Genomic DNA, 20,600 nt, shown 5'->3' on the forward strand with positions numbered 1-20,600 from the left:
TCGAGGTCCCTTCCAATTCAAGCCATTCTATAATTCTTTTGTTATGCAGGCTAGAAATTTTCCCCTTCTGGACCTGCCAGAAACTGCCACCAAATACAGAAGCAAAACAATCCCCATGTTTGACCCAGAACATCAGTATCCACTGCAGCTGAGAAAGAACACACACAAGATCCCTGCAAACAGCCCTGAAAACCAATAGATTTTTAAACACAGCTTACAATCCCTTCTCCTAAGAGAAGAGACAGGGGTACATTGAAGAGTAGGCCACAAATCTGACCAGTTAAGATGCCCCACAGTGCAGATACTAAATCTCATACCATAGCACAGAAGACAATTATCATGTAGCACCTTCCATCATTAGCCACTTCAGCACTGCTCCTATGCACTTTCACAGCAAGCACTGAATATAAGCAATATCAGTGTTAATAGATGATCCTAGAAATAGCTCTCAAGGCAGAAAGTATCAGACCATATATGAGAGTCCAGTACTTGAGCCTCTGCTCAGCTAAAAGCCTTAATTCTTCCTCCCTGTCTGGAAATCCAGATTGAAAGACTTCTCAGTTTACACTACCACAATCACATAATGACCCAAAGCAACCATCCTCAAGCTGCTCAGCTCCTCCATGGTCATCTTCCACAGCACGCTTGCTTCGGGACTGCCCACAACAAAACAATTTTGTTTCAAAGGTGGAGAAACTGACCCACCATGAGATAAAACACATTCATCTTCCTTCCTTACAGCCCTCAGCTACTTACTGACAGCCATTTGTAAACAACGAGGATATACAATGAACACATGAAGTTCGCCATCCATATTACAAAAACACATTTGAGAATGGTTTTTCTCAAATGTATCTATGCACCACAAGTTCTCCTTCTTCACTCTGTTACAGCACAGAGCTGCTACCTGCATGCCAGCTGTCTTTGGCAAAACATGTTTAGTTACTCCAAAAGAGAAGTTAGTGGCTAACTTCTGTCAAGCAGTTCTAGGGCAGAACTCTGCTAACGTATTTCAGCATCCAAGCCACACTTCTCACCTTACCTCAAGCCCATTTGAACGTCCCTCACAGAACGTCCTTACCAAGCACCCAGGGCTTATGCAAACGCTTCCATTTCTTAGCCTCAGCTGCTTGTAGAACACAAATTAAGAAGCTACACCTGGGAAAGGAGGACTGAGATGCTCTGAAGAACGGCAAAAGCTCAGGATGGATGCTTCTGCTTCGGTTTCACGGCGCTCCTTACCTCGGAGTTAAGAGGGATCAGCTGCTCAGCAGGCCGGGACAGCAGGGAGGCCTGGCCGCATCCCACCTACCCAAGGTTTCCGGAAGCAGGTCCCGCTCCTGTTTGGTCAGCAGAGAGACAACACTCACCCCCGCTCTTACCAACCCCGCGGGGCAACAACACCGAGCTAAAAACCGCGTCTCCTAAGCGAATCGACACAAAGCCAAAAAGCGTTACAACAAACCCGTCCCTCCCCGAGGCCCTCAGCTCTTCGGGCCGCCCCTCTCTTCAACGGAGAGCCAGCAGAAGCTCCGTGGCCCTAGAACATTCCCTCAGCTCAAGCCCGCCCGCCTCCCCGCACCCCACGCGGCCCGACCGCCGCCCGCCCTCACCTCGGCGGCCTGGCACCGCGAGCAGGCCTGCGCGCTGCCGGGGAGGAGCGGCAGGAAGCCGACACCGCTCCGCCTGCGCCGACATGAGGGGCCGGGCTAAGGCCGCGCTGCGCGGCACGCCTCCCTGCCCGCGAAACGGGGCGTATCGTATTCTTGGCTGAATGCGCGGCGAGTGGCATTCAGCCAGCGCTGATCAATCGCAGCAAGCTGTGGCAGCTCGTGCTGTCTCCTCAGAGCTCTGGTACCGCTAACTCCACATCCCCTTCCATTCATATCATTTTCTCTGCCGCCTCCTCTTCCCATTTCCTGGATTCTTGTTAAGACCCCAAACTAAGAGCCCTCTTACCAGGCTGGTGGCATCGCCCTTCAGATCCCAAGTTTTGATCCTCTTTGTGCATGCAAGTACTTGGCAGGTTCACACTGAAAGTACTTGCCTGCTAGATGCGTTCTGTTTGTTTGTTATTTTATTTTATTTTTTTTAAACACGCAGAGATGTAGACAAACTTCGTAGGACCAGTAGAGGGCACTAGAAGTCTAAAATGGTGGACTGAAAGACGAGAAACCAAGAAAGCAATGCAGGAAAACAAATGCAATGCATACTAGTAAGACTATTGATATTTAAGGCTGGCATTTGCTTTTCAGCTTTTTTTTTTTTTTTTTTGCAAAAGACCCGAAGTCGGAGTATACTAATATATTAATAAATATAAAATTAATTATATTATTTCAATGACTTCAAGAGCATCTTGCATACCTCATGAGATGAATTAAATGGAGTTCCAGCTAGAAGGAGTGAAAAAAAGAGTGAAGAAAAGTCTGAAAACAGCAAAAAATAACAAAGCAGCAAAACTAAAGCAGACATTTTTTCTTTGCGATTTTCACCTTTAATGTGTGGTTTGTTTCCTTAAAAAATAATCATGTTTCTCTCTATATATATGTTTAAGGTGAAACTAAATTCTTATTTTTAAGCACTTAACCAACAAATGTGTTACGAAAAATAACTAAAAGAATCTGCTACATACCCTGCTTCTGTCCTGGTTATTGCACTCTTAAGATGCCCATCACCTCAATATGCAGTCATCCCACATGAAGCAGATTTTGCATAGTAACACTCAACACTGAAAAGCCCTTTGCCTAAATGGAGAAATAGCAACAACCAGTTAATTCTTGCCCATCAATTCAGAAAGAATAAAGCAGACACTAACTAGCAATTAAACTATAAATATGGGCATTCTAAGCCCAAATGCCAAATAAAACCAGCAGGTTCTGTTTACCACATTAGTCAAATTAATGGCTCCCAGATTGGTAGTATCTCTTTGTTGATGGTACCAAATAAAAAGCATACAGGTTTTGTGCTTCTTTTCCAAGACTAAAAAGTAAAAGTTGAAACACCTGGAGCCATTTCAGTTCACACACAATCTCGTCTTTTAAAAATATATATTTTAAATATATTTTATAAATATATTTAAATTTTAAAATATATCTTTAAAAATATATATATACCCAAGACCTTTGTTATAAAAAATAAAAATATTTTAAACAGAAAACAAAACAATCCTTTGTAGTTGTACCACATTAAAGTAAGCTATAGTTTTTGAGATTGGCAAAAGCTACCAAAGAAGGCTTTCAGCCTTCTGACATCCTGAGGTCAGTCACTAGTACCTTGCTGTCAGAACAACCTTTCTGTGCTTGAGCTGGTGCACTATTTTAGGCTCATTCTGTGTGCAGGTACTGAATACCTCTGTAAAGACTATGTTTGCAAAATGAGCTATAGAAGATAGCTGCAAGTCTCCCTTTCATCTGCTATGAAAATCCTAGCCACTGACACTTTTTTAAAGTCTTAATTTTCTGAATTTCAGGTGCAATTACTAATTCTTGATAAGAACTTCCTAATGGCAATTTTGAACGATGTATTTGCTTTGCTGATTTATTTAGTTAATAAATAAATAGCTGCAAATCGCAGTGTCATTTTTTCCCTAAAAAATGTGTTGGTCATAATACTTTCAAGTAACACAATTCCCTTTAGTACGCAGGCCTGTGCAGAAATATCCATAAATCCACATCAGCTGTGTTCCTTCAATAGGTTTCCAGACATCTTGCCATAGGCAATGGCTGGCCATAGCATGCTAAGGCTTTTATCTGCTCTTCTTGGAAGGACATACAGTGTGAAAGTGCTCAGCTGGCACATTTAAAAGGCCCTGACCATCACAACGTGAAGGTCAGAAGAGTCTTCTCGCTTAAAGTTAGCATTGGTAGTGACACCTTCCTAGAAACCACATTAACAGTGTTCTTAAAATCCTGATGCAGATAAACAAAGGTGCCAATTACCCAAGGTGATTCCAAGCTAACATGCTTGAAAGCATTTCCAAAAGCAAAGCCAGCTTTACCATGCACGTATATCTCCAACACAAGTTGCAAGTTGCCAAAACGCAGTATTAACTGGGGGGTACGTAATATCTTCTGGCTCTACACTCTTCTAATTTGTTAACAGGAACAGTAGGTATGGAATTGGAGTTTCTACAAGCTTTACTTACATAAGGTATCCCAATGACAGCTTGATGTCACTCAACCAGACCTCCTCAGGCGATTAGGCCTTGTGCAATCAGGCTCTTATTTCCTTCTTCTCCATGCTCCAGGTTGCAAGTTAGCATTGGGCAAGCCTGAACCAACTTGACTTGGATAACCAGGAGTTTGGAACACGCTTCTGGAAGCTGTAAATCTGCCTGGGTAATCTCAGGAAAATGGGTACGTCAAGCTGCATGAAAATCCCTACTGCCAAGAGCCAGGAGCATTAAATTACAAGGACAGGATTTCACAAGGCAAGAAGCGAGGTGGTTGTTTCCTGGACAACGGTTCAGATTTACTCTCAAATTTACATAGCCCTGCAGTACTGAAATTCCCATTAAAATATTTCAGTATATTACAAAATTAACACCTTACTTCTGTTGCTGCAGAAATGTCTGTAAAGCTCCAACCACTCTTAGAACCAAAATTCCTAGGATCAGCAACAAACAAAGAACTGCAGTTTCAGAATGGTCTTAAAACAAACTGAAGATTAGTCCATTCTGAATCAATCGCACATTTCAGCATAGATAAGGAAGAAAGGACAAAAAAGGAGCAATTGTTTTTAAATACATTTAATGTTATGAAATATATTACCTTTATATCATTCAAATCCTTACTAAATCTTAACAATAAAAGGTTTTATAAACCTTTTTCCTTAACCACACAGTAGTCTTTTTTTTTTTAATTATTCTGCAGAAAACAGTTTTCATAAATAAAACACTGACACGGAGTATAAGACAAACCCAGGCCAGACAGTTTGTTAAAAGTTTGTGAAGAAAAGTGCATCTGGCTGGCTCAGGACTCCCTGAGTAAGGTAGACATTTTCCCACACGCATCTTGGCTGTTTGGCCTCTCACAACAAAATCTGAAATAAAGGCTGCCTTTCTCATTTTAAAGGTATTAAATACATGTTACTTTCAGTGTGAGGTAGGAACCAGTTTATACGGATTATAGATAACCTGGGCCTTGCCCCCTTATTGCTGCCCCTCCATTTGGTAGGCAAAAAGATAGATTTAAGTGGAAAACAAAGCCTTACGTCTCTGTGAAAGTGAACTACAGTTCACTTCCAATTGCAATTCATCTGCTGATGATAAGGAAGGGAATTCAGCTTCAAAACAATAAGAGGCAAAAAAATTAGGTGGAATTTCTTTTTCGCATTCTCTCACAGAAGTGGGACCTGAACACTACAAGAAAACATTGTTCCCAAGTGACCTAATCCCAAACTCTACAGTTTCTATTTAGCCCAGAGTAAATTCTTAGTTTAAAAATAGCAGCAACTCAAAAGTGCATAAAATACAAACTTCATCAATAAATTAAGCAAACAGATTTGCTGCATCTGATTATCCTCCGAACTGTCCCAAGATCCTATTCATTTTTAAACCAACATGGCAAGTCAGAAGAAAGATACTATTATTTCAAAAGCAAAGCTGAACTAAAACCTTCAAGTCTTTCTGAGAGAAGGCATCTTCATTTTTATGGTTGTTTTGTTTTTTAACTAAAATTCAGAAGACATGGAAAAAAGACTGGAAGGAGCTGAAAAATAAGATGATCTCTCTCCCACCCCTTTAAAGCTTCAACATCAGATTTTCCATCCGCCTGTATTTTTTCATTCAGGGTTTGAGTTTTCAGGAAATGCTAAGCATTCTATCACCATGGATTCTGATTATTACGGAGCTTGTGCGGTAGAAGGGCTGAGGAGAGACACAGTCCTGAGCAGAAGAGGAGGTGAGATGCTCTGGAGAGATTTTTCAGTTGTTTTAAGTTTAGCTGTGGGGTTTGCAGCTTCTTTCATGTCTCATACAGACTCCTGTGAGTCCTGTATTCACAGCCTAAAAGCAGTCCTGTGACCATTCAAAGACAGCAGAAGGAGGCAGTACTGGACTGACATTTTGGTTCCATATATTGAAGGCCTGGGCTGTAGGGAACAGCAATAGTCATGTCACTGGATGGACTCCCTTCCACCAGTAGTCTTCTAGGTGTCGTGCACAGAGGCAGCAGAAGTGTTTAGTCCGCGTATAAGGATAGCATTTACTCTGAAGTTTTCATCTGGACTGTTGTTTAATATGAAATTGCTCTTCAGATTCATAAGACAGGATCGTATTTATTCATGGCAGAAATTAATCCATCAGTGTGGCAAGATGGTTTATCACTACTTATTTTCTCCGCAGTGAGATGACTTCTGCTGGATGGCACGCCCTTGGAAAAGCACACTATTTCTTGACTTGATGTCAAAAGGTAGTTCCCAGATTATTTGAGGTCAGTACTTATTTTTCCATTAGCAAAACTTTAAATGCTGGGTTGAATTCCAGTGAGCTTGTTTGTGGGGGTCACACATTACAAATAAATTTTGGTAAAGCTAGTGTTTCTGTATCATTAGTATGCTGTGAGTTGAACAGTCTGTGGAGAAGGGTGATGCTCCAGAGGTAGCAACACAGTATTGTGATACAGCACTTCTATAATAGCATTTTTGAGTAACTTGAACTTCATAAAATCTACCAAAAATTTTCTGTTATAAAAATGTGCTTTATAACAAGAACATCAAACTTCTGTCTTTTCCTTTTGAACAAACTGCAAGCACAGAAGTCCTCCTCTTCCTTAGTTAGCACCTGCCCGCAGTCCTGGCGCACCCAGTTAGCTTTCAAGACCACTGAGCAGGGTGAGTATCCCAGGTCTCAGATGCAGTCTGTGCAAACGATGACCTCTAATGAGAATTATAATCAAGGGTTCACTTTCCTAAAAAAAACCAGCTGTGACAGTATTTGATTCACTGGAGGAAGAAGGTTCATCTTACTCTATGCTTAGAGCGTGGACATCTTCAGACCTCAGCCATAGCTGAAAAAAAATTTTCTTATTTCCTGAAAAAATGCTTGTGTTTATAAGAAAGGTAAATTGCAGCTTTTAAAGGTTAGTTTAATAACACCTGCTTATAATTTCTGATAAAAATGAGAACACTTCAAAGCTCAAAGATGAAGGCAATCTCATACATTTAGTATAAATTCACAAGGGCTTAGGATCTCTGACAGCAAAGATAAGTTTTGCCTGCAGCAAGCACTGCTTTGACCAAAACTAACAGAAATACGTATACTAAAAAAATAACCTTTCACAATTACAGACAATTATGAGTTACATGCAACTTATGTAATTAAATCCATTTTTGATTTTGGAATTAGATGCCAGTTTTTGAGGTAATCCAGTCACGGAAATAAGTGACTCGTGTGTAAACTCCAGGTTTATTTGGTTTGGCACATTCATCTCCCCAGCTCACTATTCCCACGAGGTACCACATCAGTCTAGAATCTGGAGTAACCAGTGGTCCCCCAGAGTCTCCCTAGAGAAAGAAGGGAAAAACAAACAAAAACATTTAATTGATCAGAAGGGAAAATACAATTCTCTTCATAGACAAAAGCAAGTGGTGTGGTGCATCCAATAAGAGAAAAGCAAGCAGAATTTCAATAGCTTCTATTTGTGCAGAATCCAGGCTGTGAAATTTGAATCTGCAATCAGTGGCAATTTCCTGTTTGCCATGAAGTCTCTTGATCTGTCTGTGACTGTACAGTATCCTTTCATTAAAAAAAGTCACACAAAGGAAAAGTCCCCTTCCCATTTTGTGAAACATTCCCCATGCTGCCTTGTCTTCTCCTCATACAAAGTCATCTTTTTGTTTGTTTTTACAGTAACCACTATCTTTTCAGCAAACTCTTTTAATCACTTGCAGCAATAACATTTCAAAAAGGATTTCATCAGAAAATTGGTCTTCTAATTAGATAATATCTCCTCAAGATATTAGTCACTCTCAAGGGCTGAATTCAGATACTGTTTAGTAGCATGATGTGGTAATAATAGTTCAGTAGAAATCTTGCAGGGTTGAAGGCAGTCATCACACAACAGAACAAATTCCCTATCGTCCAGCAAAAATGCAGTACTGAAATACACAGCAAAAAATGCAGTACTGAAATACACAGCAAAAAATGCAGTACTGAAATACACAGCAGTTGCACCCTTCTGTTCAGGTCTCTCTGATGCTGAGTAGGACAGGAACAGAGGAATTAGATCTCCATGACTTACCTGCAAGCAGTTATGGAAGGGAACTGTTTTGAACCAGCACTTAGCAGTGTATTCTTAATATGTAACATATTTAGCAGTTGGCTTTTTAAAAGTTATCCCTATGGAATGTGCAAAAATATAACCACCTGCTAGTAGCTGCTGTCCCAACAAGGGTCTGGTGTAGAATGGCAGCAACAAAGGAGGAATAAAGCATCATCATGCAGGATACAGGTGCTATTTTTGAAAAACAGTTAGATTTCATGGAAGATATTATGAGAAGCAATTGGGCTTATAGCAGCTATTTTGACTTACAGAATGAGAATTTTATCTCATGCCACAAAAGGTTTAGTTCTGAGTATTATACTAATATAACTTCTCCAATATGGGTTTTATGTGCTAAATAATTTTAAGAAATGGTATTTCATTTAACATCTTAATTCCTGTTTGAACAGAGCCTGATTAAAGGACTAATACACTGCTCATGAAGATTTGGTCAGCCAAATACTGGAATCAGCATTAAAATAGTCCTCCTTTCTAATTTTCAGCTATGGTTACCTGACAAGCATCTACGCCTCCTTCCAAGTATCCAGCACACAACATCCTGGGTGTTATGTCCCCATCATACACTTCTTCTCTGTTGCAAGTGTCTGAGTCGATAAGTTTCACTGTTGCTTCCTGAAGAGTATTAGGAGTTGGACCTGAGGGAAAGAATAGTTCAGGCATTAACAGAACTGCATTTAATGTTATTTTATGAAGCACCAGTTTAATCTGGTATAATATGGAGGTGTTGCTTCTTTCTCTCTAGGTTGGGCCTTTAAGGAAGATGTTCATACACAGTGTCACTGTAATATCATGACAGAACTAATAACTGGATGATACACAGTACCCAAAGTGTAACACTGTATTGTACAAATTTCTGCCTAATACCACAGAACACAAATTACCTATCAATTTGGGCAGATGATATGAGATTAAGAAATCCTGGTTCTATTCCTAATTGTACTCACAACTTTGCCGGGTATGTGTGAGTGGGGACAGCTCACTGTGGAAATTTTCTTGAAAGCTTGCACAGCACTCTGTAGCTTCTTGAACTGAGGGAATATTTTCTTAGGCCCTCCATTAACATACGCATGGCTTGACTACCTGTTTTAAATATCTACAATATAAAATGGAAAGACTGAAACATTTGAGCTATTTTCTGCTTAGATAGGTACCTCTCTCTTTGGCAACTCTATAGCAAGAAACTGCTGCTCACAGTTGAACAAATCCCTTACTTATAGACAAAAAGCCAGGCTTGCTGCCATACAACATAAAGCTACACAGGTGGTACCTATTCAGTAGCAAATCAGCACTATGGTTTGTGGGTTGCCCGGCAGGCGTGGGACTCACCGTCATTGGTAAGCGCTCCCCAGCCTGTGATGACAGCATAAATGTTATAAGGAAAAGTCTGAGATGGCTCAGGCAGACAAACGCGGTGTATGTTACTCGTAAACTCAACTTGTTTAGAGAGCTTCACAAGTGCAATGTCATAATCATGTTCTGGGTAGCGGTACTTTTCATGAATAATAATAGTCTTGACTGATCGTTTCAAGGTTGGTGGCTTCAAAAGAGCTCCAAAAGTAGCAGTCCACTTGTGAGGGTGACTCATTCTGAAAAAGGTAGAAGTGCAGTGAAGATTTGGCTGTAAAATACAAGTACTCAAGAGTATAAACTTGTCGAGAACCTTTATCTTATAACTCCTTCAAGCCAGTTCCCTAGAAGATTCTCAAGCCCCCATCACTTGCCATAACACTGTAACCCCATGTAGTTGTAGGCTGTTTCTAGAAGAAGGCAATTTTGCACTCCCTTTTCAACCATGGTCTCCTACTCCCTTCAACTTCTCATTCCTGATTTAGCCACTGTTTAGCCACAGGGCATATGTAATCAGTCCAACAGTTCTTCTGCTAGAAAATTCATCTTTATTCTTTCTGGATGTTAATTCACTCAAAGAGCTGTTTCATCTTATATGCTCCTTAGCTTCACAATGGCCACACACGAAACAAAAAGTTCTGAGTAGGCATGGCTGAGTGGAAAAGTAGAAATCTGGGCTTATAACTTTGTGGTAGAAGCCTGCAGCAGCAGCAGCAGTCTAATTGCAGTGTGAAAGAGCACCTTTAGAAATAAGTGATGGGACTGCCCAACCCTGATTTTTTCCTCCTCCAAGGCAGAAAATTTCTCTCCTGAAAAGAGTTAGGAGTGTGCTCTAAATCTGGAAAGCCCCACAGCTTGATCCAAGAGGGGCACATTCTGCTGCAGATTTTCTCTAAGCTGGGAACTTACTCTCTGAAGCAGTGAGCAGCAGATACAAGCCACGTATTGCTGATGAGTGTTGCACCACAGCGATGGACATTATTGTACTGCAAACTAGCTTGCCACGGCCAGTCTCCAGTCTCTGCAGAAGACAATCCACCAACTATTCGCAAGGATGTTGCTTTTGCTATTGACTTGACTGATCTATTCTGCCGTAACCCGCAGACTGCCAAAAAGGAAAGAAAATGCATTAGTTACTCCTCTGTATAGCAAACATGCCTACCAATGGCTGTAGGTAATGGGAAAATAGATGTAAAAATCACACACCTCTAGGTTCTCTAACAGTATACCACCAACACGAAAACATACCTTCCACCAGTTCCCAAAACAGAGAAGATCCTCATGCATAACCCATTACGTTAGAAACCTGAATGAACAACTGACTATCATGGTAAACCATGATGGTCAACCATTCAGGTTGAGGTGCATCAACAGCCCAAATCAAGAATCAAAACCCTTCACCATACAAACAGGACAATTCCCACATCTAGGGATTGCCAACTCAAACATTCCATGTGATTTGTCACTAGGATAAAACATGAATGATGGCAGTGGTCCAAGCCATGGGTTTTACTAAGCACACATGCAGACTACACAAGTTGTTGCTTGGAACCAGGCAATTGTACATTGCATATTGCAGGAATGGCAATTTGCAACCAAACCTTGAGAGTCACTTCAGGCAAAGAGCAACGTGCCAGTCCAAGCCAGAGATAAAAACCAACAACAAACATGGATACCTCCAGCATGGTGTGCATCCATGAAGTATTAGCCTCCAAACCCAAAGAAGAATGAAAATATCTACGGTTTCAGCCTTGAAACAGCCATATGGGAACAGCTGAAGCTTCCCAGTAGCTTTAGAAACTTCCTCAATCGAGGGAGCTGCTTCAGCTCTTTTCTCCCATTCAATCACATTGATCTTACCTGAACCAAGACTCACTAGCTTTCATCCAGGCCCTGATTTCAGCTACACAGATAGAGGACTATCCCAATCAGTTGAAAGAGAGACAGAGCTAAGAATTATTTGCATAGTGACAATACAATTCAAACTATTGCATTGTCTGTCTCCCTCAGACAGTGACCCAGAGTGGGGACAACATGAAAATACCTCACTGAAGAGCTGCCAGCTCCAGGCCCTCGAAGTCATCAGAAAGCAAACACTGGAGCCACGCAGAGTGTTACCTCTGCCCCTTCCTGCTAGGATCTGCACAAGGTGATGTTAACAGTACCTCATAGTCAAAAGCAGCAGCAATAACTCACCAGACTGAAAGCTGTTCATAAATTTGGAAAATATTACACAATATCTAGAAGCTCACAGGGTCAGTATAATGTCTGCACTGTGATGAGATTTAAAACTGCAATGAAGGAAATCAGTGGCATGTAAAGGTACAGCTACTTGTCCTAAATTTCCCACGTGAAAGGAAAATGGGAGAATATACCATACCTGCTGAGATCATCTATACAAGCATGTTTTCATCCTGAAAACTCTAGGTAATCTTCAATTACTGGACCTGGATCTACACAATGCTATCAACTACCTGCATGGTCAAGGTTCAAAACACAAGGGAAAACTCACAGTTCCCTCAGGAACCGAAGAACACCAGAACATAAAATCAACTCAAAAAGCAATGTTATTTCATCTTCTATTACCTGAAGCCCATTTGAAGATGGCTTTCTATGACTTTTCAATCATTAAACAAGCTGACTTTGACCCTGAAAGCTTTAAACATCTTTAAAACAGACTACCTCAAGTCAAACCCAGAAATGCATCTTTAGAAGACCGATCACGCTGTCTTAATAACAATTTTTGTGCTACTAGTCATTCCAAAGCCACAATATTTTCATTATAACCAGAAACTGACATAACTTCTATACATTTTTTCATTGTCTTTCATTGTCAGTAACGAGAGTTTTCCTAAGAATCCCAGGAGGCACTAACAAAAAGCTTCCCTATAACTAAGACTTCTGCTCTGAGCAGGATTTTCTCATATGTGCGTAAAGCACAAGGACACATTCATTTGACAAGAGGGAAAAGACTTTTAAAGAGCCGGAAGAAATGTTTGGAGAATGTTAATGCTAATTAATCTAATTAATTAGAAATGAAACTAATCAGAAGTTTCTCAAGCTTAAAAAGCCCTCACTTACTGTCATTGAAGATAGCTTCTGCTCTTCTCCTCTCCACATCTGAAACAAAGAAACAAACAAAATTCAGAGTGAGGCCAAGAAAGCACAGACAAGGCTTATTATCTCCATGGTCATCCAGCTCCTGTGGCTGCTTGAGTACTGAGTGGCCCAGGAGGCAGAAGTAGGTTGCAATAGAAGCCAGTACAGCTCATAGGTGGTTATGTTCTTACACTGGCTGTCGCACCCACTCCTGCGGTGCAGTTTGCTGTACTCCAGGCAGTCAATATCCTCAGAGGTCCAGGCCACAGGGCTGCTCTTGGTATGCAACAATACAATACACTTTGGCTATCACTAATGAGCACAGGCTCAAGATATTGGTCTCTCCACTTACAGAGCACCTTCTTTTCCACTAGAGCTACCATTCCAGCTGCCAGCAATCTAGAGGATAATCACACTTTTAAAACCATTGTTAAATAGTCCAGAGGTACTTGCACAGTACCCACAACTTCACAGTCTCCAGATAAGACAGCTTCTCTGGGAAGATCTCCAACCTTATCCACTTTCTACATTTTTATCTCTTTGCAATTACATAGAATAATATCCTAGCTTTGATCCCAAACCATGCCAACCAGGACAAAGAATTTCTTTTGACTGCAAAGGGCTCTGTGTCATTCTTGTTGACTACTGTGCTCTCATCACCTGTGTTTTGCCTGTGTACTTGACACTCTTCCTGTATGCATGTTTGCAATCCGCTATTACTAGGCAGATACTCAACCTTAATATGACATTAAGCAGATTACAGGGAACATTACAGAGCAAAGCCAGTGGCAGGGCAAACGTGCATGCAACCACTGCTTTATTTTATAAAATTGGAGAGTAAATTATAATTTAAAGTTTACGTAGTGACACATTTTTATTAATCATTCATGTAATAAAGCCAGATAAGGTTTACTGGCAGGCAAGCAACAACTTGTGGCGTCTCCCATCAGTACAAGTGCTTACTTGCACTTTCTTAACTGCTGTGACAGATAAAGTAGACAAAAATTGAGTAGAGGTACTTCTGGGCTTCGGAAATGTTGGCTATATTCCATTAATTTCCCTGGATAATATCACTGTTTGTTGCCAAGATTTCTTAAATCACAGTGTAATAATACCAGATAGTAAAAGTTACACCAGCAGAGAGGTTCAACAGTGTTGCAAATTTCAAACAGTTGAAATGCAAGGGAAAAAATGGGTGGAGAGCCACACTAAAAGTCTGGGTTATTCATCTGTGTGGTGATGCTGTCAAGTTGTTCTTTGAAAAAAATCAGGCCCTATTTATATATTTCAACTCTGACAAGCATCTGGTATTTTCCTGGAAATTCATAACATTTGCAGTACTATTCAGCATTTGGGTCATTCTAATATTGTAAAGCTGGAAAATGGAAATAAAGCAACAAGTGTAATAAACAGCGAAAGCACATCTTCTGCCTTCAAGTACAATACTGATTTTTTTAAATTATTTTTTTCTAACTTCTCTCTGGGTGGGGAGACATTTAACTCATAATGCCTAATTATCAAGCCCAAAGTCAATTATTTATATTATGTTGCAAAGCTAATCAAGAACACAAAAGAAGCAACCAGCTTGTTCAAGCACAGTGCCAGAAGCAATTCAGTTGTCATGTTCTCACTACGCCGGGTTTTGCTATGAGTCACACAGCTGTTCGGCAATGCATCTGTCTACATCTCTATTGCTTTTTTATGAGGCACCTGAAAGAACCTACAAACCTCACGTTCTGCTCTGAGGCCTATCTATTGCTTCCAGACAGACTATCCCAAATGTATTTGGAGAAACAACATTTCCACATACACAGTGTGAGTCAAAACAGGATGCCTTTACAGCTCTGAATTTTAGCATATTTTATCAAGCACTTCGTGTACTCTCTTTTCCACCCACTGCTAAAGTAAAAGTGCACTGATGTCAAGCCATAAGTGTAATGCTGTATTCATCAGAGTACAGTCACAGCTTTGCTTTAGAGATCTGTGTCAGAGGCAGTGTCCTGACCACCTATCTCAAGATGAGAGCTGGAACAGTGATACCAAAGAAAACACCACAGAAAACAAAAAGAAAACAAACAAGCAAAAACAAACAAACAAAATCCATCCAAAAAATAAAAGGAGTCCTCAAAAGGCAAAAGCAGGTAGCAATAAACCCAGGAACACATCACACAGATAAAACTAAGGACTCAAAGACCCAGGACTCAATTGTGCTCTGAATTTGGTATCATATGTAACACTTTTGGAAAGCTAATTTGGCATAATTTTCAGATAAGCTGAACCCACAGTAGGTACCATCAAAAGCAGAAACACTTCAAGTTGCATGATTCTTTGAAAAAAAAAAATAAGTTCCTTGTTGTCTCACCTCAAGGGATGCTTGCCTTCATTTGCTATTTGACATTTTTGGCCTTGCCAACAGCACATTGGTTCAGATTGTGCCAGCCAGCATGTTGCAAGTCATGCTTTGCAAGGCACAAGATGATTTCTCTGCCCTGTTCATTTACTGGTTGGCCCTAGTTGTTTGTACCACCAAGAAAAAGCACCAATTAGTAACAATTAAAACCTCATATCTCATCCCAACCACATACAGATGGAAAAATAGTTACTTGTACTGCATTTAGGAAAACAGTGTTCAGGCTTCCACTGTAAACAAGAACAAGCTCAACTTGAACATACATTACCTACCTGCCAAGTGGAACTCGCTATTAAATTAAAGCTTGCTCAACTTATAAGAGAAAACTCATGTTTAAATTGAAATCACAGCAATCTACTGAAATGTGACTTAGGGAAATCATCTTTCAAAAGAGGGCCCTGTTCTCCAGCTAAATGATCAGTTAATATAGAAATTTTGTATATACAGTTAACTGAATAATCATTGAACATATGGAAGTTACTGGTCTCAGTTTCATATGAATGAGAAAAGTATCCAGCTATTATTTAAGATTATTATCAGTTAATATCCTATTTTTACTCCTGAATACGCATGTTTGAGCAAGCATGGATGGAAAAGAGGAGTGAGAAAAAGTAGGTAAGCAGCTTGATTTTGGTAATTGCCTATAAACAACAACCAGTTAAGGCCAGGATTTCTAGAGGAGTTCAGTGTCCAAAGCCTGTGGATCTCTTTCACAACCATCTAAATGTTTACGGGTCTGTACTTAATTGCAGAGTGAATGTGACCATTCCTCTCAAAGAGATTTAGAGATTCCTACAGAAAATAAAATGTCCCTGCTTTATTATGTCTCTAAGTAACATCAGCATTACAGAATCAGAAGAATCGATCTTGTATCCACTCCCTCACTGAATTTTAATCATGGAGACCAGCATCTGCATCAAAGGGGAAATAACAGCCAGAACCCTGAGTGAAGATAATGGAGCAGACATTACATTGAAGAAATTTGAACTAATGCGTTACTAGAGGACATCACGTGTTTTCAGTGTGGAAAGGGTCAGAGAGGCCTGCAAAATTAGAGATAAGAAAGCTATTTCAAGAATCTGATACAACTCAATCAGGACAATTACTTAATTTTCACAGATGCTAATTTCCACAAGAATTAAAAATTTCCAATTGCAGTTTTCTATGTGCCACACTGTAACCGTTAGTTTTGAAGGTCAGCCTTCTGGTCCATGCTCTATTACACCAAGTTCCCACCTCTTACTCGCATACATTGTTTTCTCCCCCAGAAAAGGCAAGGTAGGGATTATCTTAAATGGGGTAATGAACAGAGCAGAGGATCATAAATGTGAAAGAACTAAAATAAGAAGGAAAGCATGTGCTTCAGTACTAATTCCACCTTCCTAAACATTCATTTGAAGCAAAGTGTTGCAATGCATCAGAGAGCACCGGAAACTGCTTCTTCTACTGACATTTGTCGCTTCAATAGCAAAACTCCCACAAAATGACAAGGAATTACAAAATTCTCAGATGCATCAGAACAGTGGGCTCACCTATTTTGGCATTATTTAGGGCAACAGTGGTACATGTAGACAAAAAAGGAAATTTGTCAAGTTTCAGTACGTCACCAATCTGAGCAGCTGAGAAGAGTAGGAATCTGTCCCACACTGAGGACAGGGAGTGATAATCCAGAGGGAGCTCACCATGAGAAAGATATCAAGGTCCTGGAGCACATCCAGAGAAGGGCAATGAAGCTGGTGAGTGGTCTGTAGCACAAATCATATGGGGAGCAGCTGAGGGAAGTGAGATTGTTCAGCGTGGAGAAGAGGAGGCTCAGGAGAGACCTTCTAACTCCCTACAGCTGCCTGAAGGGAGGCTGAGACAAGGTGAGGGTCAGCCTCTTCTCCTGTTTAACTAGCAATAGGACTAAATGGAACAACCTCAGATTGCACCAGGGGAAATTCAGGTTGGATGTCTGAAAAAAAATCTTCTCTGAAAGAAGGAGGTGCTCAAGAAATTGATTCAAGAAATTAGATATTGTTCTAAGGGTAATGATTTAGTGGGGAACTACTGGTGGTAGGTGGACAGTTGATCTCAGAGGTCTTCTCCAACCTTAGTGATTCTATTATTCTAATATCTCTACCCTAACGTTCTTCAGTTATTTCAAAGACCATGCAGGCCCCAGGTACTGGGATGATATGGGAATTAGATCAGTCTTTCAAAGTGACAGACTCAGCCGTTTCCAAAAACCATCAATGTAAGGAAATGCAGCAGTTTCCTGAAATACAGTAAAACATGAGTGCTTTGGGCTCAGCAGTAAAGACTTGCTCTTCTGTGGATACGTAGTGCAGATAACCTAAAACATACTCCTACTAGCATGACCATATACTCCCTGGTGTCTCAACAGGAATTATCTCCTTAGAGTTAAGTACCCTTGTGGAAGTAGCAAACATAACTTAGAGACAGGTGATGCAATCTTCATTCCTTCAGAAGGGGAGAGTTAACCTGGTAGGGACAAGACAAAAGCTTTGTACCTCTAATTGTCCCTGTAACCCTGCCCTTTCCTCCCTGCTCCTTTCCACAAGACCTGTCCTAATATCCATGACTTCCCCTCATTGCTGTCTTCAAACCCATCTTAATTATTCTCCATTTTCTGATTAAGAGAATAGCCCATCTTTCACTGAAATTTATAGGCCCAAAAATGATAATAATCTTCTCCTTATAAAGGATGAATGATCTTTAGTTCATCAACATCCCTCCTGTGTGAAAATAATGTGCCATGTGTCGTCAGAACTCCACATGCATAGTAATACATATGTGCTCTTGGACCAGAGGATTCATCAGCCAGTAACATATGCTGGAATCCTCTTTTACAAGTCATGCTCTACGGCATCTCCAGTACAGCATATATCCCCTTCCCTTTCATCCCATCCAACCTAAAGGAAAAACTTCATTGCTATCAGTGAAAATACATTTTTCATATGTTTTTCAGTTGAATTGAGCCATGAAGCCATAGAAACTTTAGTTCCAGTTAAAAAGGAGTCTCACAGTGCTTAAAGTTCTACTTCAAATTTAAATTCTGGTGTCAGCAATGGCTTCTTTGTAGTCCTGCCTGCCACTGTGAAGGGCAAGACATAAGCCTGGCACAAACAGAGGCTGCAAAGTCACATTGCAGGAGCAAGACTGTGAGTTACACTGTCACTACCCAGCGAGGGCTAACAGCTGCTGCTGACTTACCCACTCTATCTCAAGTACTGACTCCCTCCTTTACGCATGTGGGAGAACCCACCATTCACACAGTTGAGAACTGTTTCATTCCCCAAGTCTTTTCAATGCATGGCTCAGTTTCTACAAAATATTCATTTTAAAAAACATTTCTGCGTCTCCCACTTCAGTCAGGCTCTGTAAACTGCTGCAAACACAGAAGTATACCACCTTGTGCCAAGGCAACATCATCAAAGCAGGGGAATGTTGGATCTCTGGTGTATTTCTCAATGTGTTGATGCACATCCTGTTTCACTACCCCAGGATGCCGTTGTGGGTTGTATACATACCAAGTACAAAAAAAGCACAGATTGCCAGATATATTCTTTGAGCTACAACTTGCTTAAACATTATTCAGTAATTCAGGTCAGATGCTCATCTGCATGTCTCCTGAAGAGAACTTGATAAAGAAGAAAGAACCTACTTCCTAGGCTTTGTACTTGGCAATGAGCTGTAGTAAGTCCCTGATGCCAGATAAATAGAAATAATAACAGTTGACTTGTTGATCAAAACCAATTCATGACTCACTGTTCATGGTCAAAACCCTTGGCTGTGTGATAGACAGGAATACTTCCTACTCACTTTGAACAGTGCCAGATCTTGCAACCAGTTTCTTTCTGACGTCAAGAGTACATTCCCAAAAACACTTTTTGAGAGACTTCCAACCTACCTGGCAAGGGGAAATAGGCTGGCAAGCTGCTCTATACTTTGCCTAACAGGGATGCAGGCTGAGGTGACTCTACTTCTAACCAGGAAATCCTGGGGGGAAAAAAAAAAAACAAAAAACAGAACAGCCTTATCTCTTTGGTGCCAGAACTATATAGAGGACAAACTAACACCTTCTTTCAGTGACAATGGAAGAGCAAGTCCTAACTTGCTTTTTTCTACATCATGACCTGACATCTCATTCTGCTGTCTTTCCATGGCTCTTCAGATAAGTTAGGACTTTTTTTTTGATTCTCCATTGAAAAATATTTAGATGGACAAACACCACTGGATGCAAGTGCATAAATCTATCACAATCTATTTCCTCTTAGACCTATAGCCAAATATATCTAGAAACACCACCATAGTTGGCTAGGGGACTTAAAACTATAAGATGAAAAAAGAGAAACAAGGACTTCAGTAATAACACATCTGAAGATATCCCAAGAAAGATTTTTTTTCCAGTTCTATATAAAAATTAACTGTTTAGGGACGATACAAAAGAGACAGTATTTTCCTTTGTTTTACATTCTTGCTGTATTTTCACATCAATGCTATCCCAGCTTTGCTTTTCAAAAACAAAACAAAACCAGCAAAAAAACCTCTAAACATCATCAGTTTAGATTTTATCTCCCCAAATCTCTTAATTACCCATCCTCTGGAACGAAAAAGGAAAGCAAGATCCTTGGCTGGCAGAATAATTCTGTGCTTTTGCCCTGGACAGCAGCTGAAGATTTCAAGTCTGCACCTAATCTGCAGGCAGTTTGCAGGATCCAATCCCCAAAACACTTTTGAGTGAAGTGTAAGTTGAGACACTGTGTTGAACAACAAGATTAGATCAGATGCTGGGAGGAAGACTTACTCATCACCCTTATCAGACCCTCCTAGCATGCCACTGAAATAAGTGCCTGACCTGGATTTCTTCAACTAGTTAGCTATGCTTACCTAAGCTATGCGATATCATGACCCCCAAATTAGAATATTTTGATAAGGTGATTACACTGAAAGGTCTAATGATTTTTTAGAAACTAGCATGAAAAAATTCTAGAACTGCCTCAAGATAAGCAAAGATTCCAGCTGGCAAAATGGTCAAAGCTACATTGAAGCACAAGTCTGAAAGGTAACGCGAAGTATGGAACAACCCAGGGCTTCTCAGCTTTCCTTCATTTAAATATTTGAGTTGGACATGATATTTTAGGAGAAAAAAAACTGAAAGTGCAAAACTTCTCTGGGCTTCCAGGATCTGTTGTAAATTGTCACTTCTCCCAGGACAGGGGAAGAAGGATGAACATTGTATTTGAGACATTCATTTCCTCAGAAGGCACAGGAGAGCTATGTTCTGTACTCTCCACTAGAGTCAACCTCCTTTTCTTAAACGGCACTGCCAAACGTAGCTTGCTTAAGATTCAAAACACAGTTGAAATACTATTAGCAATAAAGATTCAAATTTTACTGTTGTTTTCTAGAAACGGCAAGGTATTGTTTATGTTCCTTTGTATCACGTGTAACAGTTG

At 40.4% G+C, this 20,600-nt stretch overlaps 1 protein-coding gene across 1 annotated transcript in view; it reads right to left on the reverse strand.

Moving 5' to 3' along the window:
- Positions 1–4,871: 4,871 nt before the first annotated feature.
- LOC136048882 (transmembrane protease serine 11E-like) overlaps positions 4,872–20,600 on the reverse strand; it is a 40,205-nt gene continuing 24,476 nt past the window's right edge. The window contains exons 7-11 of the mRNA XM_065736782.1: positions 12,711–12,749; positions 10,539–10,734; positions 9,609–9,868; positions 8,775–8,917; positions 4,872–7,503 (exon numbers count right to left, since the gene is read on the reverse strand). Of these exons, the coding sequence (XP_065592854.1) occupies positions 7,342–7,503; positions 8,775–8,917; positions 9,609–9,868; positions 10,539–10,734; positions 12,711–12,749 (800 nt within the window). The 3' untranslated portion in view covers positions 4,872–7,341. The remainder of the gene's footprint in view (positions 7,504–8,774; positions 8,918–9,608; positions 9,869–10,538; positions 10,735–12,710; positions 12,750–20,600) is intronic.

The sequence above is a fragment of the Cyrtonyx montezumae genome, unplaced genomic scaffold (genome assembly GCF_038088225.1).
Source record: "Cyrtonyx montezumae isolate F1298 unplaced genomic scaffold, pur_monq_1.0 scaffold_2, whole genome shotgun sequence".
Lineage (NCBI taxonomy): Eukaryota > Metazoa > Chordata > Aves > Galliformes > Odontophoridae > Cyrtonyx > Cyrtonyx montezumae.